Raw genomic sequence first — 23,192 nt, 5'->3', positions numbered from 1 at the left:
TTTTGACGTAATTGATTTCCATTTTTACGAATAATTGCAACTGTTGACGGAATACTTTTCTATTATCCTGAAATATTAAGCCAAGAATTTAATAAACTGGTCATTGGTTCCTTATTGCAGTTGGAATATTTGATGAAAGAAAGGGCAAATTGTTCACATAAAGGCATTTCCGGGTTAAATTAAGTGTTAGCTATTTTTGCCGCACTTACCGTGAGAAACGAACGTAAACAGAGCTGGACAGAAGTATGATAGATCGAGTTTCTGTTATTACAGAAATGAAACCACGTAACTGCTGTTTTTGTTATGAAATGTATTTCCTGTCTGGTCAATAAAGGCGTGTGATGTGGTCACAATGTTTAATTACAGGGTCGAAAACAATGGAATCGATTGGATTTTTGCCTTGTTTATGACTATATTTAAATCAAATTATTGTATGATGTTTGTATGGAACAAGTAAACAACGAATCACCCACACAGGTTACCTAAACAACCACCAATAGAGGCGTAAAATGATATTTCTGCCTCTCAAAACTATACCAGTTTACCATGAAATTACACTAGCTATAATTCATTTCAAATTACCAACACTAGGTAATTGTTTTATACAATACAATATGTTGCCTTGTTTTTTTTCCTATTTGTAAATGAACTGTTGTTGTAAATATTAATATAAATTTCAAAGTTTGAATGTTACAATTAGCATGCACCTTCTTGCTCTCTGTATACTGTTAAACTATATGTACATTACGGCTCAAAGTAATTAAAGCGAAAAATCGATATACAAAGGACGGTGATTTTTTTTTTAAAACATTTTTCGTTCATCTTAATTGATACTAATGAATGTTATTTGGCAACGTTTTCGAGTCTAGTTTTATAAAGTGAATCTTAATCACAGTCTCTCGGAAATAAATTGTTCACTTATGCACGTAACACGTCAAAACGTCTAATCTTAGTTTATGAATATTATTCAAAATCGGACTTCAAACGACACATCTTATTATCATTATTATTTCTTAAATCGATCTTTAAATATTACTGTTGCAACAGCTAATAGTAATAATTGTCTAAGGACACCCTGCTACTCACGTCAATGTAATCGACCTTGGCACTGTACATGACGTGGCGCGTGCCAAGGTCATGGAGCATTTCTTGTAGCTTTGCAGGCTCATTCATCCGCCCGAGGCATTTCTCCACCGTGTTCATTACTCTCAGCGCATGCGCCTTGAGCTGTGAACTGTGTTTCAAATCCTCTTTTGATTGTCCCTTGAAAGGCATGAAGACGTCTTGTACATCTGGATGTGTCTCAAACAATCTGAAACGTCAGAGAGAAAAAAATAATTCTTTCATAAAAAAGTTCCTAAAGATTGTACAAAAGACACACGAGTGAATAATATTTTAATGAATGCGCAAGCTGTTGATTCCATTCAACTTAATTGCTGACGTGAATAATAATACTTCTGTTTGTTTAAAACGTCATATTAAGGTTATTTTTTTCCAATAAATGATATTGATATGATTAGTAATTTGTAGCAACGCATTTCAGAGGTTATATAAGGACATTGACACACATATGAAAACATGGTATTTACAGGTGAAGTCAAAATATATTTCTTTGCAAATAATAAATATTTTTCATGTCCATTATCACGAATGATTCCGGTAAGTACAAATTAGAATTAAATGGCGTTATGTTACAAACAGTGATACTGCTGATAACCTTCAAAATGTTGGGTTGGGTTTTGTTTATTTGTCAGTAGATGCCGAGAAAAAAAAAGAACAAAAATATTATTAAACATTTATCAATATATTTATTATGTTTATGTGTCGTATATATACGTTTGGTATGCTTTGGGACAATTCAATAAATGTTGTCACAATGAGATCGATAACGTCGCAAAGATGACCAGGTGACCAAATATTGTTATGGTCTCAAAAAAACCTATACAGTCCTTACACTGGGCAATGGATATGTTCACTGTACACATTGTTACGTATATGTTCACTGTACACATTGTAATGTATATGTTCCCTTTACACGTTGTAATGTATATGTTCACTATACACATTGTAATGTATATGTTCACTATACACATTGTAATGAATATGTTCACTATACACATTGTAATGTATATGTTCACTATACACGTTGTAATGTATATGTTCACTATACACGTTGTAATGTATATGTTCACTATACACATTGTAATGAATATGTTCACTATACACATTGTAATGTTTATGTTTACTATACACATTGTAACAAGTATGTTCACTATATACATTGTAATGTATATGTTCACTATACACATTGTAATGTTTTTGTTCACTTTACACATTGTAACGGGTATGTTCAATATCCTCGCTAATTGCGTCAGGATATAGTTGTGAAAAGTACTATCTCTGTAAAACAAACTAGAATTGCTCTTTGCCCACAACCCGGACTTTATTGTCCTGTAACATGTGAATTCTTTCCATTCATTTTTTGTTCTTACACACTTGACGAATTCATTAAAAACTCTGTAACCTTGAAAACACTTGAAAACTAATTAGACGAAGATGCTCACAAAAGCTAATGTCTTTTCATCACTTTATCGCACATACTTATTCTTTTCATAGCAATCTAAAACAATCAGGATAGGATACTGAATTATAACATGTTTATGGTAAGTTTTATCAATGAAGTTAAGCATTTTCTCTAAGTGTTAAGCTAGAAAATATGACACTCATCGCTTTAAATGTCATCAAACTTCCATTGCCGACCTTGAATAGTGATTTCACGATATTAAGACAATATCCGTTAGGACTAAAATTGTAACGTCGTGATACAATAGTAAGGCATTTATAAACGAACCCGTCTGATTTGACATGCTTTAAACACATGTAATATTCATCAAACGAAAGACCGTAATGATATGTAAATATACACATTGATTTATTTTCTGCATTAATTAATCAAATATTAAGATATGTGCATATTTCATTATTGATTATTATGAAGCAGCTTGGTCCTGTTATGACGTAACGGAAAAATTCAAGAACTCAGATAAAATAATTGATACTGTTGAAATAAAACAGAATGGGTACCTATATGATAGTAAATTTATCACATAGCTCCGAATATTCTCTCTGCAATGATAAAAGTAATAGTTGCTAGTTTAACTATTAATGTAAAAACTTAAGAAGTGTTCTATTGATGTACATTTTATATTATATTGTATATTGTACATTGTTACATAGAGTATAGTGAAATTAAGTATGGTTAAGATAGATTTATGTTACTGACGTTAGTAATTTAATAGATAGTTTGACCTTAATACGTTTCCCACACGATTGATGCAAAGCACGAAAGCAAACTTCTAAACATAGACATGTAAAAAAAGAATTGTTCTGTTCAGTCATGTTGTTGTTACTTGGTCAAAGTTGTTTTATGTAAGTCCGTAAAACAGTCGTAGGAGTGAAAACACTGACATTTTCTTTCCTTTTCGAGATAGTGTTTTAGTGTAACTGCTAAACGAATCATTTCGTCCCCGTAGTCTCCATCCTGTTCCGGCCTGAACATGTTTATTTAACCTTTCGGTCGGTTGTGGCGAATTATGTCGTTCTGCAGGGAACAGAAACCGGCGTCTTTGTTCTAAAAGTGACATTAGACCAAAAGTTACCACACTCCGGGGGGCGACAGAATATACCAACGCAAGGATTTGGGAGGAAATACCTTTCCTTCTGTATAAAAAATCGACCTTTAGGGAATGCATTCGCAAATGGCGCAAAGTTTTGCTTAGGGAATGCTAGTGTCAGAAACGTGTTGCACTCTGAAGTTGTGGTTAGGAAATGAAACTTTAAATTCGTCGCAACCCCGTCATTCTCTCCTAGTGGACGTAGTTTCAAAATGTATCAACGCTATCTTGACAACAGTCACGGAATGCCAGTAACCTTGTTGTAGAGATCCCACAAATACAAGTACATCTTGAGGCTCCCAGCATGATTGTACCAGAGACACACAAGTGAATAGCACTTTTCAATACGAACACGAATTACATTTGATAGACCCAAAATATGCATTAAACGGAGTCATACAGCTGTTTCGTCCCTCTAGGACGCATCGGAGGACCTAATATTGGATACGTAATTGGCGGGTAAGAAAAACCAAAAATGATCGAAAGTAATGTCAAAAGCTAGAATGGCAGGTCACTAACCCCACAATTTAATAATTTTCGGAATGCATCTCATAAATTCAAAAGAACATCAAGTTGCTGAATTAATTAAAACAAGACGTTAAGGTTAAAGGAGACCACGGTGACTAAACGTTTACCAGCTCTCCGTATACCACCTGCCACCTCGATTGTACAAATTGTACAAAGGACATACACGTGAATATTACCTTTCAATACATATTTAAAATGTTAAGTGTATAGCCAAATAATGGATTAAACAACATCAATTGGTATGTCCCTCAATGACTCGTCAGTGATGCTAATGACCTGAAATTGGAATCTTAAGGATCGAGAAATATTTCTTAATGTTTGTATATGTTTCTGTCAGATTATTATTCTAAGTACATATACACGAATTTAGTATCCTGGTGAAGCACAATGGTAATTACATAGATTACATAGTTTGTTTGTTAAGCTAGACATGTATCATTCTTTCCCTAGAGTCACGGTTAAGCTTACTCTTCACTGATGCACCGCTCTTTGCTTTCTTAGTTGTTCTGTACTTGAGCTTTATTGTCCACTCTAAACAGCTTTAGGTCGGTATAATATCAAACCTTAATGCAGTGGTTACAAAAGAGGGTTGTACAATGTATTAAATATAGAGACAGTGCCAATTCTACTCGGGTAACATTAACCATTGGGTACCACCCATCACATTGCGGGGTTTTAAGTACAGACATTTGTGTTTATCTTCTACACGTCTCTGTCCTTTGTCCTGGAACAGTTTTGTATATAGTGAACCGTACAATTATGTTATGGTAAACGGAACAGCTAGACGCACATGAAGTAAAAGCATGTCTAGGTAATATCACTTTCTTATTCGAACATGCATTGTACACGTCACCTTGTAATCTTCTGCGCTATGGTATGCCATCTTATTTGCTGTTAAAGCCTAGAAGAGTGCTGCTGGTAACAAGGTGATGAAATAAGCAAAGGTTGTTTTGCTCCTGTTGTTGGTCTAGCCAGATATACGTTGCCTGGTTTGAATTCGAAGGAAAATGCATAACCTAGAAAAAACATGTCTTCTAGGTTATCTGGTACCTTTTTGTCAATCGGGAAATGAGCCTCAATCTTTGAAAGGCTTGTACCTCTTCCACCAATTACAATAGTGCAGATAATAGTGTTGTATGCACAGGGCCAGATCTTGATTTACTTCACTGATATGTATAAACTTCTCCAAAACGGTTTTCTTTTGCCTTATTTGAAATCAGATTTTGCCTGTCGGTTGAGTAATGTGGTTTTATCCTCTATGTACCTCATTTTAAATTATGATTTTTTTCGTCAGTTTCATTAAAGAAGCCGTTCTTTTGGATTGTAAAAAAGATGTATATTTCATTCCCATGGCGTAAATCGGAAACATTAACGGCATTGTTAAGGTCTGAATACATAGTTTATAAATGTATAAGAATGGAGCCACACACAGGGAATGTCGGCGAAATGAAAGAAATCGGTAGGTACGATTATTGTCGCCACACAGGCGCCTGTTAAAGTTTATCGTGTATCTGTTTTAACCTTTCAGAATAACCTTTCGCGAAAAAAACCTTCCAGAATCCTATTATCTCTAAAGTGTTAGACTATACACAATCATTTCCAGTAATTAAAGCTAATTTTTGGAATTTGCATCTAATCCTGAGTGAAGTGTACTATTTTTTTCGCACTTGGAAAGTAAACCATGTCTCCACTTAAACACTAGAATAGTTAAACATTGCCAATTAACGACCATTTCTCTCTCCTCAACATACTTTAGGTGTTTAAAGGTTCATGTTGGTATTTTCTTGATGCAAGTCTATCCTTGTGCCCTAAATTAATTGGGCGTTCTAATGTAAACACATACCGCGGTATGTTTTTTGTCAACAGCTTCGCAAGGTATGCACTCTTGAAACTGATAACATTTAGTGGGCAATACGGAACTGCCAAAATAAATCGGTGCTAAAGTGCTAATGTTTCCAACTATTTCATTGATCATCATTGACTCTGTCTTGATATTAGCTCTGACAGGGTCTGTTCCTATAAACAAAAATATCGCCATTGAAGGCACGAGTTCTTTCTTGAAGGGGCAGTACATAACCCTAGTAACTTACGCCATATACCGCTGGAATAGAGAGAACTTCTCTTTAGCTCGATCGGTTGAGCATAAGCCCAGGAAGAAAGAGGTACTGGGTTTGATCATACAGGTAGCCTTGGAATAATTGATAACATATGTTACTTACATTTTCAATGTACTTAAACATGTCTTTTTTTTCTTTTTTTTTTATAACTAAATTTTCCAACAGCAACCATATTTTGGATATTTCTGGGGGTTTTGATAAAAAATATTTATCGCTGGTAAAATTTAAAACTTTTTCATGCAACGTCTGAATTGACGATTTCTATTATGTACGAAGCGTTATCTATGTATTTCCTGAATAAAAATATGACAAGACGCATAAGCTAGTGTCATTCTAACTACAGAAATAAACCCCATATACTTGTTTGTTTTAGTTTACAAAGCGATCGCTTTCTATTGAAGAGTTTACGCTCAAGAAGTATGAATTTTAGTCATTCTATCGAGGAACAATTTCCTTGTTCTATATTAAGTTCGGCTTCGTGGTTACCTTGCTGAAGTTCTAGTTTGGAAAACGTGACACTACCGAGTTTTGGTGTCAATTCGATAAAGTTTGATTTTAAAAGCTAAGTGAAAATATTTTATATTGTGTTATTTTTAGCTTAATATAGTTTTTTTTTGCTACTCTCATGGAAACGTTGTGGATTTTTTTCATGAAGGGGTGACTACATGGAATAGTTTCAAATCGTGTTTATCTATCTATTCATTCATTTACATGGTTTTTTTTATTTACGATATTTCTCTTGTTTGACTTTGATACCTGTCTTCAAACGTTGGGAATACCGACGGATATATATTACCGTTTTCAATTATTCAACATCTATTGCAGTTCTGACATGATATTGAAATGTTCGGTTACAAATTTCACGCGCGTATCTTTGTTTATATCGTGTTTCTATCATTAAATGTTAACCCAGATACGTCGATATGTCCCTGTGCGGTTTTTGTTTTCTCGAATTGACATTGTCCTTCTTTACGTGTGCATTTGAATGTTTAACGATGATAAACAAAAAATGTTCCTACCTATTTCGAATTTATGAGCACTAAAAAAGTTAATTTAGAAGAACAAAGCATGTGGTATCATCGTAACTGGTGTATAAGCCATGATTAAACACAGATAAGCACATATTGACACAAGAGACGACTGCTGAATATTCAACACAATTTTTCCATGATACTGACTAATGTCGGTGGACTGGTGTCATTCACATTTGTTTGAAAATGTAAAAATCTACATAATTGGTATCTCATTCAGTTTTTAAAATGACATGTACAATATTTGTCGATGGCAAGCGCGCATAAACACCAGATCATTGATATTGATTTTAGATTAGAGTAGATGCAGTTCTGACGAAGTCCCATTGCACATTGGATCGTTCAACCATTACGTCTCACTCTGGCTATACTTGTATCATCATGGACAGGATCATTATCATCCCCTGGTACCACGGAAAATCACATTACGTACAGATATCTTGGTCTGACATCAATTCTCCAAGTGTGTAAAGCTGATTACATCTCAAGTCAAGACGTCGTCTTATGTATTAATCCTTATTTATATGCTTGCAATCTTTTTCGTGTATATTTTACACTTTAAGTGTTTTCTCCTCCTATCTACAATTGGTCACTACGTCATCATATTTCATTTAGTTATTACGCACGGTGAGATAGAGTATCGGCAAAATAGACTGTGAACAATTACAGTGGACAACATACGACGCCAAACCAAAGCCAGGAGAGTATCTCCCTAGATGCTATCAATATATCTTTGTATAGCTTAGAGGTCTAAGATTGTTTGAAGCCATGTATAAAAAATATGTACACTTTATTGAAAATTTAACATTTCGAAGATATATAGCTGAATCAGCATTTATTTGTTGTTGATGATTATACAATTTCAGAAGGTCCTGTCAAGGTCACCTATATAACACAAAAACTCCTGTGTATACACGTGTATGAACTTGGTAGGTTCTGTTAGATTAAGGGATGAACATGTGATTCATCCGCAATTCCTCTTGGATTTGTATAACTTCTTGATTTATATTAGCAGTGTATTACACTACCTCCGAACAGTTATATATAATGAGAAGATGCCCGATAAGCAGTAGACCGCATGACATATTTACAACTATTATCTTCCAACATTACACAGCTGGTGTAATTTCTACAGCAAAAGGAACCAGCGAACCATATTGTATTGACCGTACAGCTGTTACCACCTTTATATCTCAGGATGTTTGACACGTTGCATCATCAATTAAAATATGAATGATTTTATCAATGTGACATACACGTCTGGAGTGACATTTGATAGAAGCCACATGTGTTCCATGGAGTATACACATTTTCTGAAGTGCCAGAATTATTTATATAAACCTGTATACAATAACGGCCAATTGTGGAAGAATATTGTATTATCCTTAACGCTAATCAGTATAGATTAAACTCCCTCCAGACTTCACCCAATTTAACACTACATTACAATAACTTGCATTAGAATATAGGTAATTAGTGTATAATCATTTAAATGCGAAAAGAAATATACAAACACACATACATATATATCTATAAACACTTGCAAGAAATAATGTTTATGATGTTTAACTGAACCTTTAGCTTTCCGCTTTATATAAAGATGTCCTCGGTGAAAGTTAATGTAATAAGAGTTCGTGTTATTTACTTGACGTTATTATATACCCATACACTCATGATAGAACTAATGCCAGCAAAACTGACGTAAAATCAGTGCAGTGAAATCGGCGTTATCATAGACAATTTTCAGAAATTATTAACAGCGGACGACATAGTGTCAATATCGTCTGTATTTTAGATTCCTTGCCTTTTTCGGAGGGTTTTCCTTCTTACGTTTCGTCTTTGTTTCCACACTTTTGTAGCAGTATTCTATTAATTGGGTATATTTAAATGTAATTGGGATGTGGGGGATGTGGGGTTGTGGGGAGTCGGGTGTCGAGGCATAGGGTATCGGGTTAAAGGGTGTCCATGGAAGGCTTGTGTTAAGATATTGAGGAAACAATGATTGAAAATATGGATTATATTTTTCATCGACGACATTCGATTCGAAGAAAGTTTATGTTCTCAATCAGAGAACCAGGGCAGTGACCTCGAAAACACAAGATACTCTTATACAGAACATGATGAAATTGATATCACAAATACAAATTAATATTGTCAAATAATATCAGGAGAAATAAAAAAGAAAATAAATTGTTTTTGGCAACTAATACTGATGGAAATGTAAATTAAAGATACGTATTATATGGCAGTAAGAAGTTTCGATGAAGGTTTCGCTGAACAACTTGACGTGTCAATGTTGTTTATAAGTTTTATGAAGCTCAAAAATTAATTTTGTACAAGGCAGAATTCTAACCATGTCGTTGACTTGTACTGTGAAAGACTACAACATAAATGCGTGGTAACCTTGTTTTCATTTTCAAAAAACTGGAAGTTATATATTTCGGGGTTGTTTTCCAATCAGGAAATATGATATTGTTGGCTGACGATCATCAAGTTATTGTCTACATACATGAATGCAGACTTGTCATATGAATTGTTGGAAGTGGTTTTGTCATCCTGTACAGACAAATTGATACAATTGAGGACTGCTTTTGAATTAGAATTTCGAGACTTATAACACAGAAGTGATTATGAAGTCTGCTGTTAACAGCATATGACCGGTTGTTGTACATTCATAGAATGCCGAGTTGCTTGGAGATTATGGTTCTTGTGTAAAGAGGCTTAATGCATTTTAGTTTATTTTTAATGCCACGCCAAAAATAATCTTATTAATGTCCAATGCACTTCACAAAGGTTATCCATCAAAAGGGGTTTTATCTTAAAGCTGAATCATTTCGTAATGTTGGTTTCGAGAAAATGAACATCTGTGAGAGTTTTGGCCTGTTACTTTAATTCTTATTTAGAAATTCTGTATTTTGGGCTGTATTGATTCAGAAAAAAATGTTATCTGTTGCGTATGGTATATATGTAACAAAAAATAAAGCGGTTGGTATTGTTTTGTCCACACCATCCACTGACCTTCCAGACAGAACACCAAACGAAGGATAATCTTAAGGGAGGTAATTATGACTAAATTATCCAGTGATAAATCCCCTTTACTTGCGATAATTTGTTCACTTTTTCTGTTAAGCACGTAAGAAATGGCAACATCGCCTTTCAAAGCACACCACGAAACATGACATGTAACTATTATTGTGCTGACTCAAACAGCAAAAAAGGCATTGAAATGAAATATTAACTGTAAACAACTGTCTACACCTGTAAAATGGGGCAATTAGACAGGGGATTATTTCCTATACGCTCATCAACAAGCACATAAATGAAACGTTTTTATACGGATTGTTGTCGGAATTACCACGTTTTCCTGTTCCATACGTATTTGTATGGTATATGTAATGACCATACTATAAAATTGCTCGGCGCCGATGTCGTCAAAGCCTCTATATTGTCTCCACTATAACATATTTTCCATGGTATGGACTCGTTGCTTTTCTTCATGTGTCCATTGTTGATTCTCATATGAGTCGTTTCAAAAACAGAGTGCTCTCCCTTGTCATCGCGTAGTGCTTTCATTCCTTGGAAACTATTGATGAAGAATCATTATATTAGTAACGGTCTTAACGATGACTTTGAGGATATCAAGTACCTTATTTTAACCAGCGGTGTACTATCAACAAACCTTTACATATGTTCATATATAACTTAAGCAACATGGTAAAAGCAACAGTGTGCACACAATTCAATCCAATGCGTATATCTGTTAGTTAATTTAGTTAACATAAACGAAAACGTTTTCAACTACATTTACCTCCAATTGCAGTTAAATAATTCTGAGACGGTGTAATGAACTTATCTGGTGACAACATTTTATCGTATCGTATATAATCGCTGTTCTTTTCTCGGTATATATGGATTCTCTTTTCGATAAATGCACGTGTTAAAACCCAAAATAAATTTGATTTTCGTTTAAAGACACCCCCCCCCCCCCCAATCCAATCCTACTCTAACATCATACCTTACTCACTATTCTGTATAAACAACAATCATATATGTAAAACACGTACATTTATCATATATGGCAACGCCTCTTCCGTCTGGTAAATGACACCACGCGAGTACTGTTCATGGCATTTCGTAAGTACGTCTGCGTCATGTCCCGGGTCCGGACGTGAGTCGAAACTAGACAATATATATAAATAAATACCTATCCAGTGAATGTTTGATGTTTGTTTTGGGCTGTTAACTTCCGAGGGGACCAGTCTGTAAGTACGTCCGACATTTAACGTGGACTTAAGGAACTCCGAGGAAATAGAGGCGTCTCGAGAAACCACAGACAGACTAATAATTAAGATCATTCTGGAACGACAGCATTTCGTAATTGTTTGGTCGTATACAATGGTTTGTCGATATTCATGCATATTTAATGAAAGAAGCAACAACCTTTGGAACAAGGCAGCGTATGATATGCTCATTTTACAATGAAGTGACATTTTTTGCCGAATTTTACCATCGTTCTCTTATTGTGAGATTGAGAAATGTCAAAGGGTATCGACTTAGATCCATGATCAGATAAACATCCAACACACCTTGGTACATGAGAAATTACATATTTTTTTTTTGCAAAACTCGGCAAGTCAGTGTATAGCCATTTCATCATACCATATCATCATTTCGCTCACTTGGTAGTCATAGGATATACTAAATGTAACAATGTGCATATGTGGAATGAATATTATACATGCCCAAACACATTGCATAACATAAATTAATCAGATATGACAATACATCCTCAGCATCGCCATATCGTATGTTATATGTCAACCGACAATTTTTCTATATATTCGGAAATGTAGAAACAGAACAGAAACTATGGCATTGTTTTAAATTACTGGTCTTGACTTCACTTTAAATTAAACTAACTTTCAAATGCTTCAGATATTACTTCAAAGCTCTTCTTGATTCTCTTGCCCTGAGAGCTCTCTTGTCCTAGATAGTTGAAAAGTGTTGCACAGTGCGGAGTCACTATGGTAGTTACATGGTTTTCCTGATATTTAACACCTTTAGTGTAAACTATCTCGTAAGCATTCGTCACAATTTGTAACCTGGATTCTCATGTTATGAGTTCCAGCAATTTGTTATACACAGGAATAGAGTACAGTTCATCCAACCAGGAAAAAAAATCGATACATATTTTAGTAGAATGCATAACGACAAAACCTCTATGTAAACATTGTGTGGTCTGTGCTTAAGACAATCTGTAATTTACGAATATTCTTTAATTTTTGCTATCTTCAAAAATGGAATGATGTCGCGAAAAAGATGTTACAAATCACTTAAAGAAAACCATGGCCAGTTGCATAATTAAAAACATTTTGTCCGTCACGTCAGGAAAAAAAAACAGGTGAAACATTGAAACTTCGTAGTAAAAATACAGTAATTTGTAGTATCGTTAGTGTAGCTGTCAGTTCTGACAGCTTACTCACACAATTATCAGTTTTGCTGTTTATTAGATAGAGGCGCTAGTGGTGCCCTCACTGGTATCAACGGATGAATGACTCATATCAGTTGTCTTTAACCTAATACCATCGTGTATATTCGATGCATGTTTACACTTAGTAAGGGTTTATGGCGATACCTGCAGTATCTGTGACTGTTGTCGTTCCAATTACATCGCCGTCAGATAAACTCAAATCAGTATTACAATTTCATCCACATCTTGATCATGTCTGCCAAGCTCAAATCAAAACAAATCTCATATGATCCAAAGCGCTATCACGTATCTGTAATTCATTTGTATTGTTTAGTCGTAGTGTTGTTTTGATAACGATCCTTAATTAAGAAGCTTACACACAACCAGTTTCCATATTGTCCATCTAATCACAGCTTTTATACTTTAATCAACCTGAGAGAAAATGGAATGACGACGAATTAGGAAACATAGAATATACAACCATACCCGCTAGTGTTAGGTTGTTCTCGGGCAGCATGTCATGTTCCAGATTGAAGTGACGATAAATTACAACAGCTGTCCTTGGAATTGTCACATACATCTCGAAGTGTGTTATCTCTATCACGGTGTCATATATATGTTATCTGTTCAAAGGGTTTTTTTCACGGATGACACGTACATCAGTTATATGACGCCTCTGTGAACTGACAGTAGAGATAAAATGTGATGGATTTCCGGTTTGTTACTTCCGGTAGATCAATATTAGTTCTAACCTATCTGTGTCATTTTGATACCGGATAGAGTAGAATTCCGTTTTTAAAGTTCGTTTGAAAAGTCTAATTTTGAAAATGTCAATTTATCACGTAAATGCTTTTGAAGCTTAACATTAATGAACCTTCTGGTGACATTTTCTCCCATTCAAGTGCACTATACTTGCACAGCATTGAACAAGATCGAATACAAAAGTAAAAAAAAACTATAAATAAGGGGGTTATGCTGTCATGAAATAACCTTATGTGTGCTGAAATATAAAATATGTGCTCGATATAAGCGATATACATAATATGTACCATAGTGTTTGGATACCAGAATGTGTTTCATGATACCAGATAATTTCAGTTGGTAAATTGTCCTGGTATTTTAGATTCTACATTTTTATATAATACTTCTGATGGAGGTTTTACAGTGATAATGTGATCTTTGTCTCATCTTTTCCATATTAGCATAATGAAGTAAGGTTTGAACGATGCATGTTCGTTAGTGTTCTGGTGGCTCCGTTTTCGTTTACCTTGTTCTCTTTTTGGAACGTGACATTACTTATTTTAATTTACCAATATTATTTTTTTTATCTTTTTGTACTTTTTCTTGATTATCCGTGTAAATATTTCATCGATTTTTTGTTCTGTTTGCATATCGATATTTTCATTGTCGTTTTTGTTCCGCTATCGAGTGCTTTTGTAGACCCCGTTTAGAAACTGCTCCTCCCGTTTTACATCTACATGTAAATTCCGCATTGACTACGCTTGTGAAAATGACGCTTATTTTTAAATGTAATTTTATTGTTATCGGAATCACGTGCACAATTATTGATTTTGCATGAGAAAATGTTAATATGTATATAACATTTCCTTTTGAAATTAACTATATAGGGAAACGTTTAATTTTTTTTCTTTTTTCTTTTATCTCATATAAAATATGGTAATTCTCAATATTCTAGATACTTTCAGAATTGACTGAAATAAAAGATATCCTTGGCGCTTTAGTTCCGGACCGAGGTGGGACTGTTAGGTTATTAAATCATCACTGGAGAGATACCAGACATGTGAAAATAGGTATTAAGGAAAAAATACACAAAATTCCAATGAAATGTATACTCGTAATATTCTACGATGCGTGGATTTAAACACAGTTGGTTTTCGTTTATGGATGCATGACATGTTACAGCAACCAAAATCGAAATGTGTGAGGTCACATAGGTCAAAAGTTCACGTGATACAGCTCGACAAAATGGCGTCCGAAATACAAAACGGTTTGGAACCGATGTCGTGACGATACATGCAGTGGTTTGTTAGAGGGAATAAGTATTTTTTGTAAACAAATTCAAACTGTAATACACATCAAAATGCTATATGAGTTATCGTTTTATTAATACACGTATAATAGGATAAAGGATACCATCTGGATGGCGTGAATGAGGAGCATAAAACATTGAGTTTGCCATCCAAGGACACAACGCATTAGATCACACGTGTGGAACACAGAAGCATGCAAAGGTGAGAAATATATCGAGTTACTGTCACACAAACACCTATCGATCCCTGAAAACGAGAAACCAAATTGACAGCATTGTTTGTTTACCATCATTAAGTGATAATTGACACCTTAAAAACGTCTGGGTTTAGTCTAAACATAGCACAAAAATGACCTCCGGGAAACATTAATGCAATCAACGTCATAATGTATAAGCTATTGATGACTTTTTTTGTATCTGTCTACAGTAGCTGTTGACTACCTCACTGAAACCACATAGGAGGACCTCCATCTTCCATACAGAACAATTGATACAGTGTTTTGCCCAAGAGCATGACCATCTCAGAAGAGATAGGTTGTTCATTTGCTAGTCTCCTAAGAAACTGATAGCACCATGTATATGGTGCCCCGAGCTTCACCTTTTGATCTTCATCTGAGGTCCAACGGTCTACAGACTAAGCTAGCGTCTCCACGGTGTTTTAATTTGTAAATCCACTGTGTTAATAAGATGAACGTTATACAACTTAAAGAAAGATACCTTGAGACAATATAATAACAGAATAATACCAAAGTTGTCATTTTCTCATTAATGGAATTTGTACTGCTGTGAATAATAAACTGATCTGTTGCTGGAAAAATGAACTATAGCCAAAGGAAGTGACACTCTAGAGGTATTATGCGAAGAAGAGGACATCGCCCTGTATTTATACAACTTAATGATCCTATTAGAAGCATCATGTTCTTCAAACTATGGTTAAGGGGCTAGATAATTTCATGATATCTCATTTTACTCTTATTAATGCCCGTTTTGACATTGTCTAAATCGTTAATTGGAAGCCCTCTGGCTGAAGAGAGGAATATGATGTGATTACCTGCTGGCAGTGAGACAAGTAAGTGTCAACCTTCGTTTATATAGTCACAAATGAAATCAAATTACAAAGCTATCTTATCGGATTTGTTGTCCACATTAAATGCAGTTTGTCTGGTTATCTACTCATGGCAGATGGACAATGATATAGCAGACAAAAACATAAGAAAATGATATCAAAGAGAAACCTTTTCATTTTAACTTTCACTTGCTATTGAAATTGGTCTTATTACAGAAACAAGTCGCTTATAAGCAGATAAAATCGTCAAGTAGTTCCACATATGATAACATTTAGAGACAATGGTTATTGCAAACTGGAACGGCAGAGTTGTCATGCAAGTCGATTTATAGTGTCGACTTGTAACAGTCAACACAAGAGATAAGCCATTTTCTTCCTGCATTCATCAACGATATAAAGACTAACTGTATTTTGTAAATAGTCAATAAATGCGTATTTATATGTACAGACGCATCTCGTTATCTCGAACTCGTCGGGACCATAGACAATGTTAGGATAAGCGTTTTAAGTGAGTTTGCATGTTTTGTGTAAAGTAAGACCAACGAAATGCCTTGTATTGAACAGGGTCTTTGAGTGACACGAGTTCGCGATGAGTTCGAGATAAGGAAGTTCGACTGTATATTTAAGTGCTTGGATGATAGCAAAAGCTATTGATCACTTTAACAATAAATTGGAAATTGATGGTATCGATTAATATGGTATAGAATATATCGCTATCCTTTATAGACACCTATAGCAACAAATATGTTATTAACTGTCGGTGGACATCAATATGACATAGGTTTATAGGTATAACTAAAGGTTACATGTACTCTTAATTAAAGATTGGGAATTTTTCGAAGGATTGTATCAAATATACAGTGTATCATTCAGCTTTTTCGTCCAATTAGGACTATGAAATGAAAAATCGTTTTTTAGTGAAAAACTAAACATAAATATGGAAATTCAAGAATCACACAATTCAACGAATACTTTATTTCAGAACGTCAAGTATATGTATAAATTTGGAACAGTGCCGTAGTTCAAACCCATTTAGCCTTTGCTGCCATCTGAATGAATTGTACAATAAACACATGAGTGATTAGCACATTTCATTACTGTGAATGACATCTTTTGATCAACTGAATCCGTGTTAATGAAGTATTTACTTTAACCTCATCAACTCTATTAAGTATAATGAAAGTTTGCTGACTATGTGAATCAACGTGATAAATGCCTACCATAATCAGACAAATGAGTATGCCAGTATGTGTACCTTCAAATGTCAAATGTGATCAGTAACAAATTAAAGTCGGAATTCCTTTGATTTGTGTTTTCTTAATGGCATTGTACGTTTAGGTGATAGCAATTCATCGGAGGTTTCTTTACACACCAGGGAACATCTGTGGTAGAGCTCATCGCCTGATGAGAGTGACGGGTACATATCGCGACGAAAGTTCATATATAAAATAAACAATTGTGCAAAATATATATGTGACCAATATGTAAATAGCCACCTTTCAAAGCAGATTTAGAGTAAGATACGTTACAGCCAAACAATGAATTGCACTGCACCATAATAAGGACAAACATCGCGAAGACTAGAAGGCAACTCAGTGAAATTCAAATTGTCCTTCAAGCAATGTTAAAAAACCGCTTCAACGCATATACTAACCAGAACGAAGAAACATTTCCAAAACATCGCACTTCATGTACTTTTATTTTGGTATAAACCGACCTTGTTAAAAAACGGAAAATCTTTTCTTATCTTTTCTGGGTTTTTCCGGTTAAGAAAAAAGTAGATTAAATCCATCAGGTAAAGTAGGGAGACATGTACCTATTGGTGTTCCAGGTCTTACATGACCATTGCCTGGGGCGGACATCGAATTAGTGTCTGTAAGCTATTTCCTACTCGTCAATCTATTTCAAAATACAAAAGAAACAAGGCTAACATGTTGTCCTGGCATTTGTCTGATCGACTTAAACCGCAGACTCAACGAGCAGGCTTTTAGATCTCTTAGATAAACATAACCGGAGAACCAAGTTCGATTTGTCAACGCTGTAAATTATGACCGTTCGTTAACTTATTTTTATTATTGTTTTTTATTTATGAAACAAATAAAGGTTTTTCAAAAAAAAAAAAAAAAAAAAAAAAATGAAATATGTTTTATTGCAAAAAGAGGTCACAATTTTCTTCATCATTCACTACAGTTAACAGTAGATTATTATCTCAAATACTATAAGGTTTTATCAGAACAATAACATCGACAATGATCGCTGCAATTAAAGGATAGTAAAACATCATTTAACCGGTTTAAGAACACCTACACTAATATCTTACGATTGACCCAAAGACATATTTCTCGCAAAAATTCAAAAGGCCTGCAATAAAGAATTTGAGGTAAAACATCTTTTTGTTTATGTTCGATCTACGTAAAATATCTGTGTCCACCCTAATGTCTTAATATTCCAATAAAACTCCGCATCACCTGTTTTGTACGGGGACGGCTAACGTACGTAATTCATTATACAATGCTTCCTGGTGTTTGATCTTATCCAATATTTTTGGCTTTTCGTGCTCAAAATATCGTTAAAAAAGGTCTTCATTTATATTAAACCTTTAAATCCTACCAGTAACCAAAATAAATCTTTGAATATTTAAGTCTATTTCTATCGATGCATTCAACGCAAAAACGTTTCGAAATTAGATTGAAAAAATATTGAATGAAAAGAAAAGACACTGTTGTATGAAAGTTTTATGTTAAAATAGCACGGGAACGTATGTATCTATTTCATGACATTCCTTAATTGTCCAGACTTTGAATCTGTCTATTTAGTCTTTTGTACTCATCTATTGATCACTTCTGATAATAGCTTACTTAGCAACCCTAATAATGCGCTTCAATATCAATAAAGTTAAATGTCATCATTGTATATCGTTTCCTTAATATCACTCATCGAACCGTCAATGACATGTATAGTGCATAATGACCGTATTCAACTGTAAGATTTATGTTACTAACCCTATCACGATAGTAATCACAACATCACGTGACCTGTAAACAATTTTAATTAAACTCTCCAGAGTCAGATTGGTATCACTGTTAGTTCGTGGCAGGTGTTCAGGTGTAACGAGTGCACTTACTTCGACAAATAATCGAGTTTACGTAAGTATAGTGTACATTGTCTTGATCACACATTGGTGAACTAAGTAATTTAATTACAAGTGAATGTCTTATTGGCCCCCCAAGCCCGAGAAGATCACTCCATCTGGTATTTCATCATGATATTTCTAACATATCAAATGATGTAAATACATGACATCCCAATATGAAAAAATGCAATTTTTATGATATGATACACTGTATGTATCCCTCTGCGATTCCGAATGAAGCGTCCTGTCATGTGAGTTAAAGCCAGACCACACTAATGATACACCAGTTCTCCTTGACCACCCATTAAACGCCACAGAGGGTCAGCATGTAACTTTCCTATATACTTGACGTTCCCCCTGGAGCATCCATCACACATCAAGTATGTTTTCTATATATTTAGCCTTCTCCTTGGATCAATTACAACTGGGCTGATATGCTCATTGGACCATACGAATCATTAGAACGACTTAAATCAAATCTACGCCATGTTTAAGACACAAATCTTATTCCTATTCAGACAGAACTAATTGTGGTATGCGTCCAGGCGTGCTTGACTTTCACTCACAAACGGCAAATTTCTATTCATTCAATTAGTTGTTCAGTTTGTACAACGGTATGTATACTGAGTGTTATTGACATCGGCAAATTGAAATTATTTTACGTGAAGGATCACGGGCATAACCATCGCAATGTACTTGTAAACACAGTAGATCTGTCTGTGATAACATGACTTGTGGTGATGCCGTATGTGGAATTTAGAAATTCGATTTCCGTTTGTGTTGTCCACATTACTTACAGAGGTTGGGATGCTTAAATCCGCACGTCTGTTCTCAAATGTCAACAACAGCTGTATATTTAGATGCACTATGTAAGGCACCGGTAATTACTGGAGGGCTGATGAATGCTAAGGCCACAAAGAGGATATATCTTTCCTGTGCATACCTAGACATGTGATGCCAATCAAAGATACACTAAATCGGTGTTCGTTTTACTGCAGGATTCTGAGAATAAGACGGAAAAAAAATCAAGACATTGCTTTCATTTTATTGAAATGTGATTTTTCATTTGGAAACTGTCAAATGGAAGATGGACGTTTAATTCAGCACCTTTCTTATAAAAGGCCTTGTTCTGAAATGCATATTCGAACTTGATTAAAAGATCTGACAGTCTTTAATAATAACTTCTAGAAGCTTTTAGGATACTTAAACATGTCAATGGGGTATAAGAAGGGTATGATCTCGCCAAAAGATATGCTTATAGAACACTGATGGTTAAACCGTAAATGTCATGAACTAATAGCACCGGAGAAGTAATTTCTGAAGGCTTCCTCCGAAGTGTATAATTTTGTTTTATACAACAAAATAATTATATAACCTTGTTTGACGTTAAGAGACTCTCGGCGCAACAATAATTTCATCACAAGATGTAATTGCAATATAAAGTCATTTCAAATCTATCAAGTTCATTATGATGATTTGAAACTTTACTACAATGGTAATATACATCCATTATTATATACAATCAACGCGTTATTTAACCGTTGTATACGATGAACGGAAGATGCAATGATTACATTATCCAACCATTGCATCAAAGTGTCATTACATTAAACAGACACAGAGTTATTATAAACACAATTTACAATGGCCTGTTTCCAATTACGTCTGTAATATTGATGATATATACCCTTTAAGATAAGTAAGAAAAGTATTTCGTTCAAATCATTGCAAGATGCAATGATTACATTATACAACTATTCCATCATTGAGTCATTACATTAAACAGTCATTACATTAAACAGACATACACTTATTATAAACCTTTGATTTACAATGGTCTGTTTCCAATTCCGTCTGTAATATTGAGAATATATTCCCTTTAAGATATACAAACATGGCCATGTGTTCACAGGCACTCCTCATAAGATTCTGCAGCTTTATAAAATATTACAAAACATGTTACAATAACTTCAATATTTACACTATACTACTGGTGGTTCACAACTGACATTTAAGCATTGAAGAGCCAAAGAATACGGTCAACTGTAGTCCCCTGCATGATCGTAGTTGGCGACTAGCATTGCTCTTTTTCTTGCAGAATCGTTTTTCCGTGTCGCCTATCAAGAAGGTGATGCCGAATTTTCATTGTGAAATTAACCTATTGTTTATATTAAGTACACATGCATAGAACTAAAATGAATTACTAACCATGTCTAAAACATATAAAGAAAAATGATAAAGTGTAAAAAAAAACTGTTTTTCAAATATTTCATTTTTCAAAATCAGAGAAAACAGCAATATGATATCAAAATATCAGCTCAAGAATCATTCGCATATTCTAATTTATATTCAATATAATTTCTTAAGTGTTATGTTTAAAACCAGTTCCGACATTGGTTCACTGACAACAAATGAGGCTAAAATAATGCAATTCAGCAGCGAGTTTGATTAGAACTTTAATTTTTGATAGAGACGTGCTACACGAATGGATGAGGCTTCGAATGATATCTCTCATTCACAGAAAAGTGATTAAGAATGGAAGACTTTGAGATGGTGTATCAACAGAATAAAATAGCAGGTAATTTAATTTCCTCGCTTTCGTTTGGTGTTGCTTCATTTGAATTATTGATCTAATACAAATATGATTTCATAACGAGTATTAGGTTTTATATAATGCAATAAGCATTTGATTATAAAAGTATTGAAGTAATGAAGTTCTGCAGATGTCCGATTTCATTATCCTTGTTGGTTTTCAAGAAAAGAAGAACTTGTTGAGCTCGATAACTAGCCATTGCAACTTGTCATACGCTGTTTGATGCAACCTGTGTGTGTCGTATCATGTGATCCGAACTTTCCTTCTTAGTTGTGACCTTGACCTTTTTGTAGATGTCCAACTCTTTCTCTCTAATAAATGTTTTTGACCATTGAGCCAGGAGGTACTTCGCTTCGATTAAAACAGACAAAATATTATTTAATTCTACAAATGTGTTATACCTTGTGTGTTTCTTATGAGTTGTGTCTTTGGCATCGCTAGCCAGTCCCGAGGATTCGAAACATCTGTATGATGAAGGTAAAGTCATTGCAGAGTTCTATCGTGTTTAATTCTAGTGTTGTATTGAATGTTGATTTTTGCATTGTGCGGCCTTTCGAACAATATTTTAATTGATGATTTGGGCCCTGACCCATTTATTTGTATTGTCAGACTTGACATTAGAGTAGGAATAGCTTGCAAGTTATGAAAGATGTATTTAATTCGTGACAAATTAAATAGATCTCAAATGAAATGGAAGCGAACGTAAAGTTCTATTAATCACTTAACTTAGATACTTTTTCGTGAAAATATAATTCTATTAGACTAATACAAATTCTAAATTTCTACATTCTCGTTCTATATATTTCTTTAGAGACGTCATAATGTAAAAGACGCCAGGAAGTTACCAAATGGAAACAATGGGAACCTTTTATTCAATCACAAATCCGCCGCACCTGATTAAAAACAAGAAATGTGTATACTATCAACATGGTAGTTACGAAATTAGTATCATTCTGTGTTTTATTTCTTATACTCTTTCATAATATATGATAAATTAGTAAGACCTTGGTCATGAAGGAGATTTGACAGGAAACCATTCGTCCCACGTTTTTGCAACAAAAAATATAATGGCTTTTACACTTCATACGAGACATAGAAATATTTATTTCTCAACAACTTACATGAAACTCCTTCAATCAGAGTAATTTCATATCCAAGTACGTTGTAGTAGCTGAAATGGGAGATGTTTTTCCATTGGTCTTGGACATTTTTTCTTGTAAAACAAATTATGTTGGCTTTGCTTGTGTGTTGCTGGAAAGAGTATGTGAGCCGAATAAAATGATGTTGGATCAGGGAGCTCAGTGGTACATTTTGTTGAGAATCTCAAAACCGCGAAGAAAGATTAAACGGGATCAATTTGCAATTATATAACATAAATGTTTATCGACAAGAACTCATATAGCAAGAATCAGCAAGAACACTCGCTGGCTCCAGTGTTTTCATACACACAACTTCTCAATGTAGTCTCAACGCTACAGCCTTTCCTTATTTCATTATGTTGTCATGATTGCTAAATCTACATGATATACC

General features: G+C 34.4%; 1 protein-coding gene across 1 annotated transcript in view; it reads right to left on the bottom strand.

Annotated features, from left to right (window-relative positions):
• The window catches only part of LOC132551816 (uncharacterized), a 39,258-nt gene that overhangs the window by 1,909 nt on the left and 14,157 nt on the right, over positions 1 to 23,192 (bottom strand). Inside the window, exon 2 of the mRNA XM_060215964.1 lies at positions 1,087 to 1,312. Coding sequence (XP_060071947.1) covers positions 1,087 to 1,312 — 226 coding nt within the window. The remainder of the gene's footprint in view (positions 1 to 1,086; positions 1,313 to 23,192) is intronic.

This window comes from Ylistrum balloti, unplaced genomic scaffold (genome assembly GCF_031769215.1).
Source record: "Ylistrum balloti isolate Yb309-2 unplaced genomic scaffold, AGI_CSIRO_Ybal_v1 Utg369626, whole genome shotgun sequence".
NCBI lineage: Eukaryota > Metazoa > Mollusca > Bivalvia > Pectinida > Pectinidae > Ylistrum > Ylistrum balloti.
Note: the sequence above shows the minus strand (reverse complement) of the source record. Positions and strands in the feature narration are given on the sequence as shown.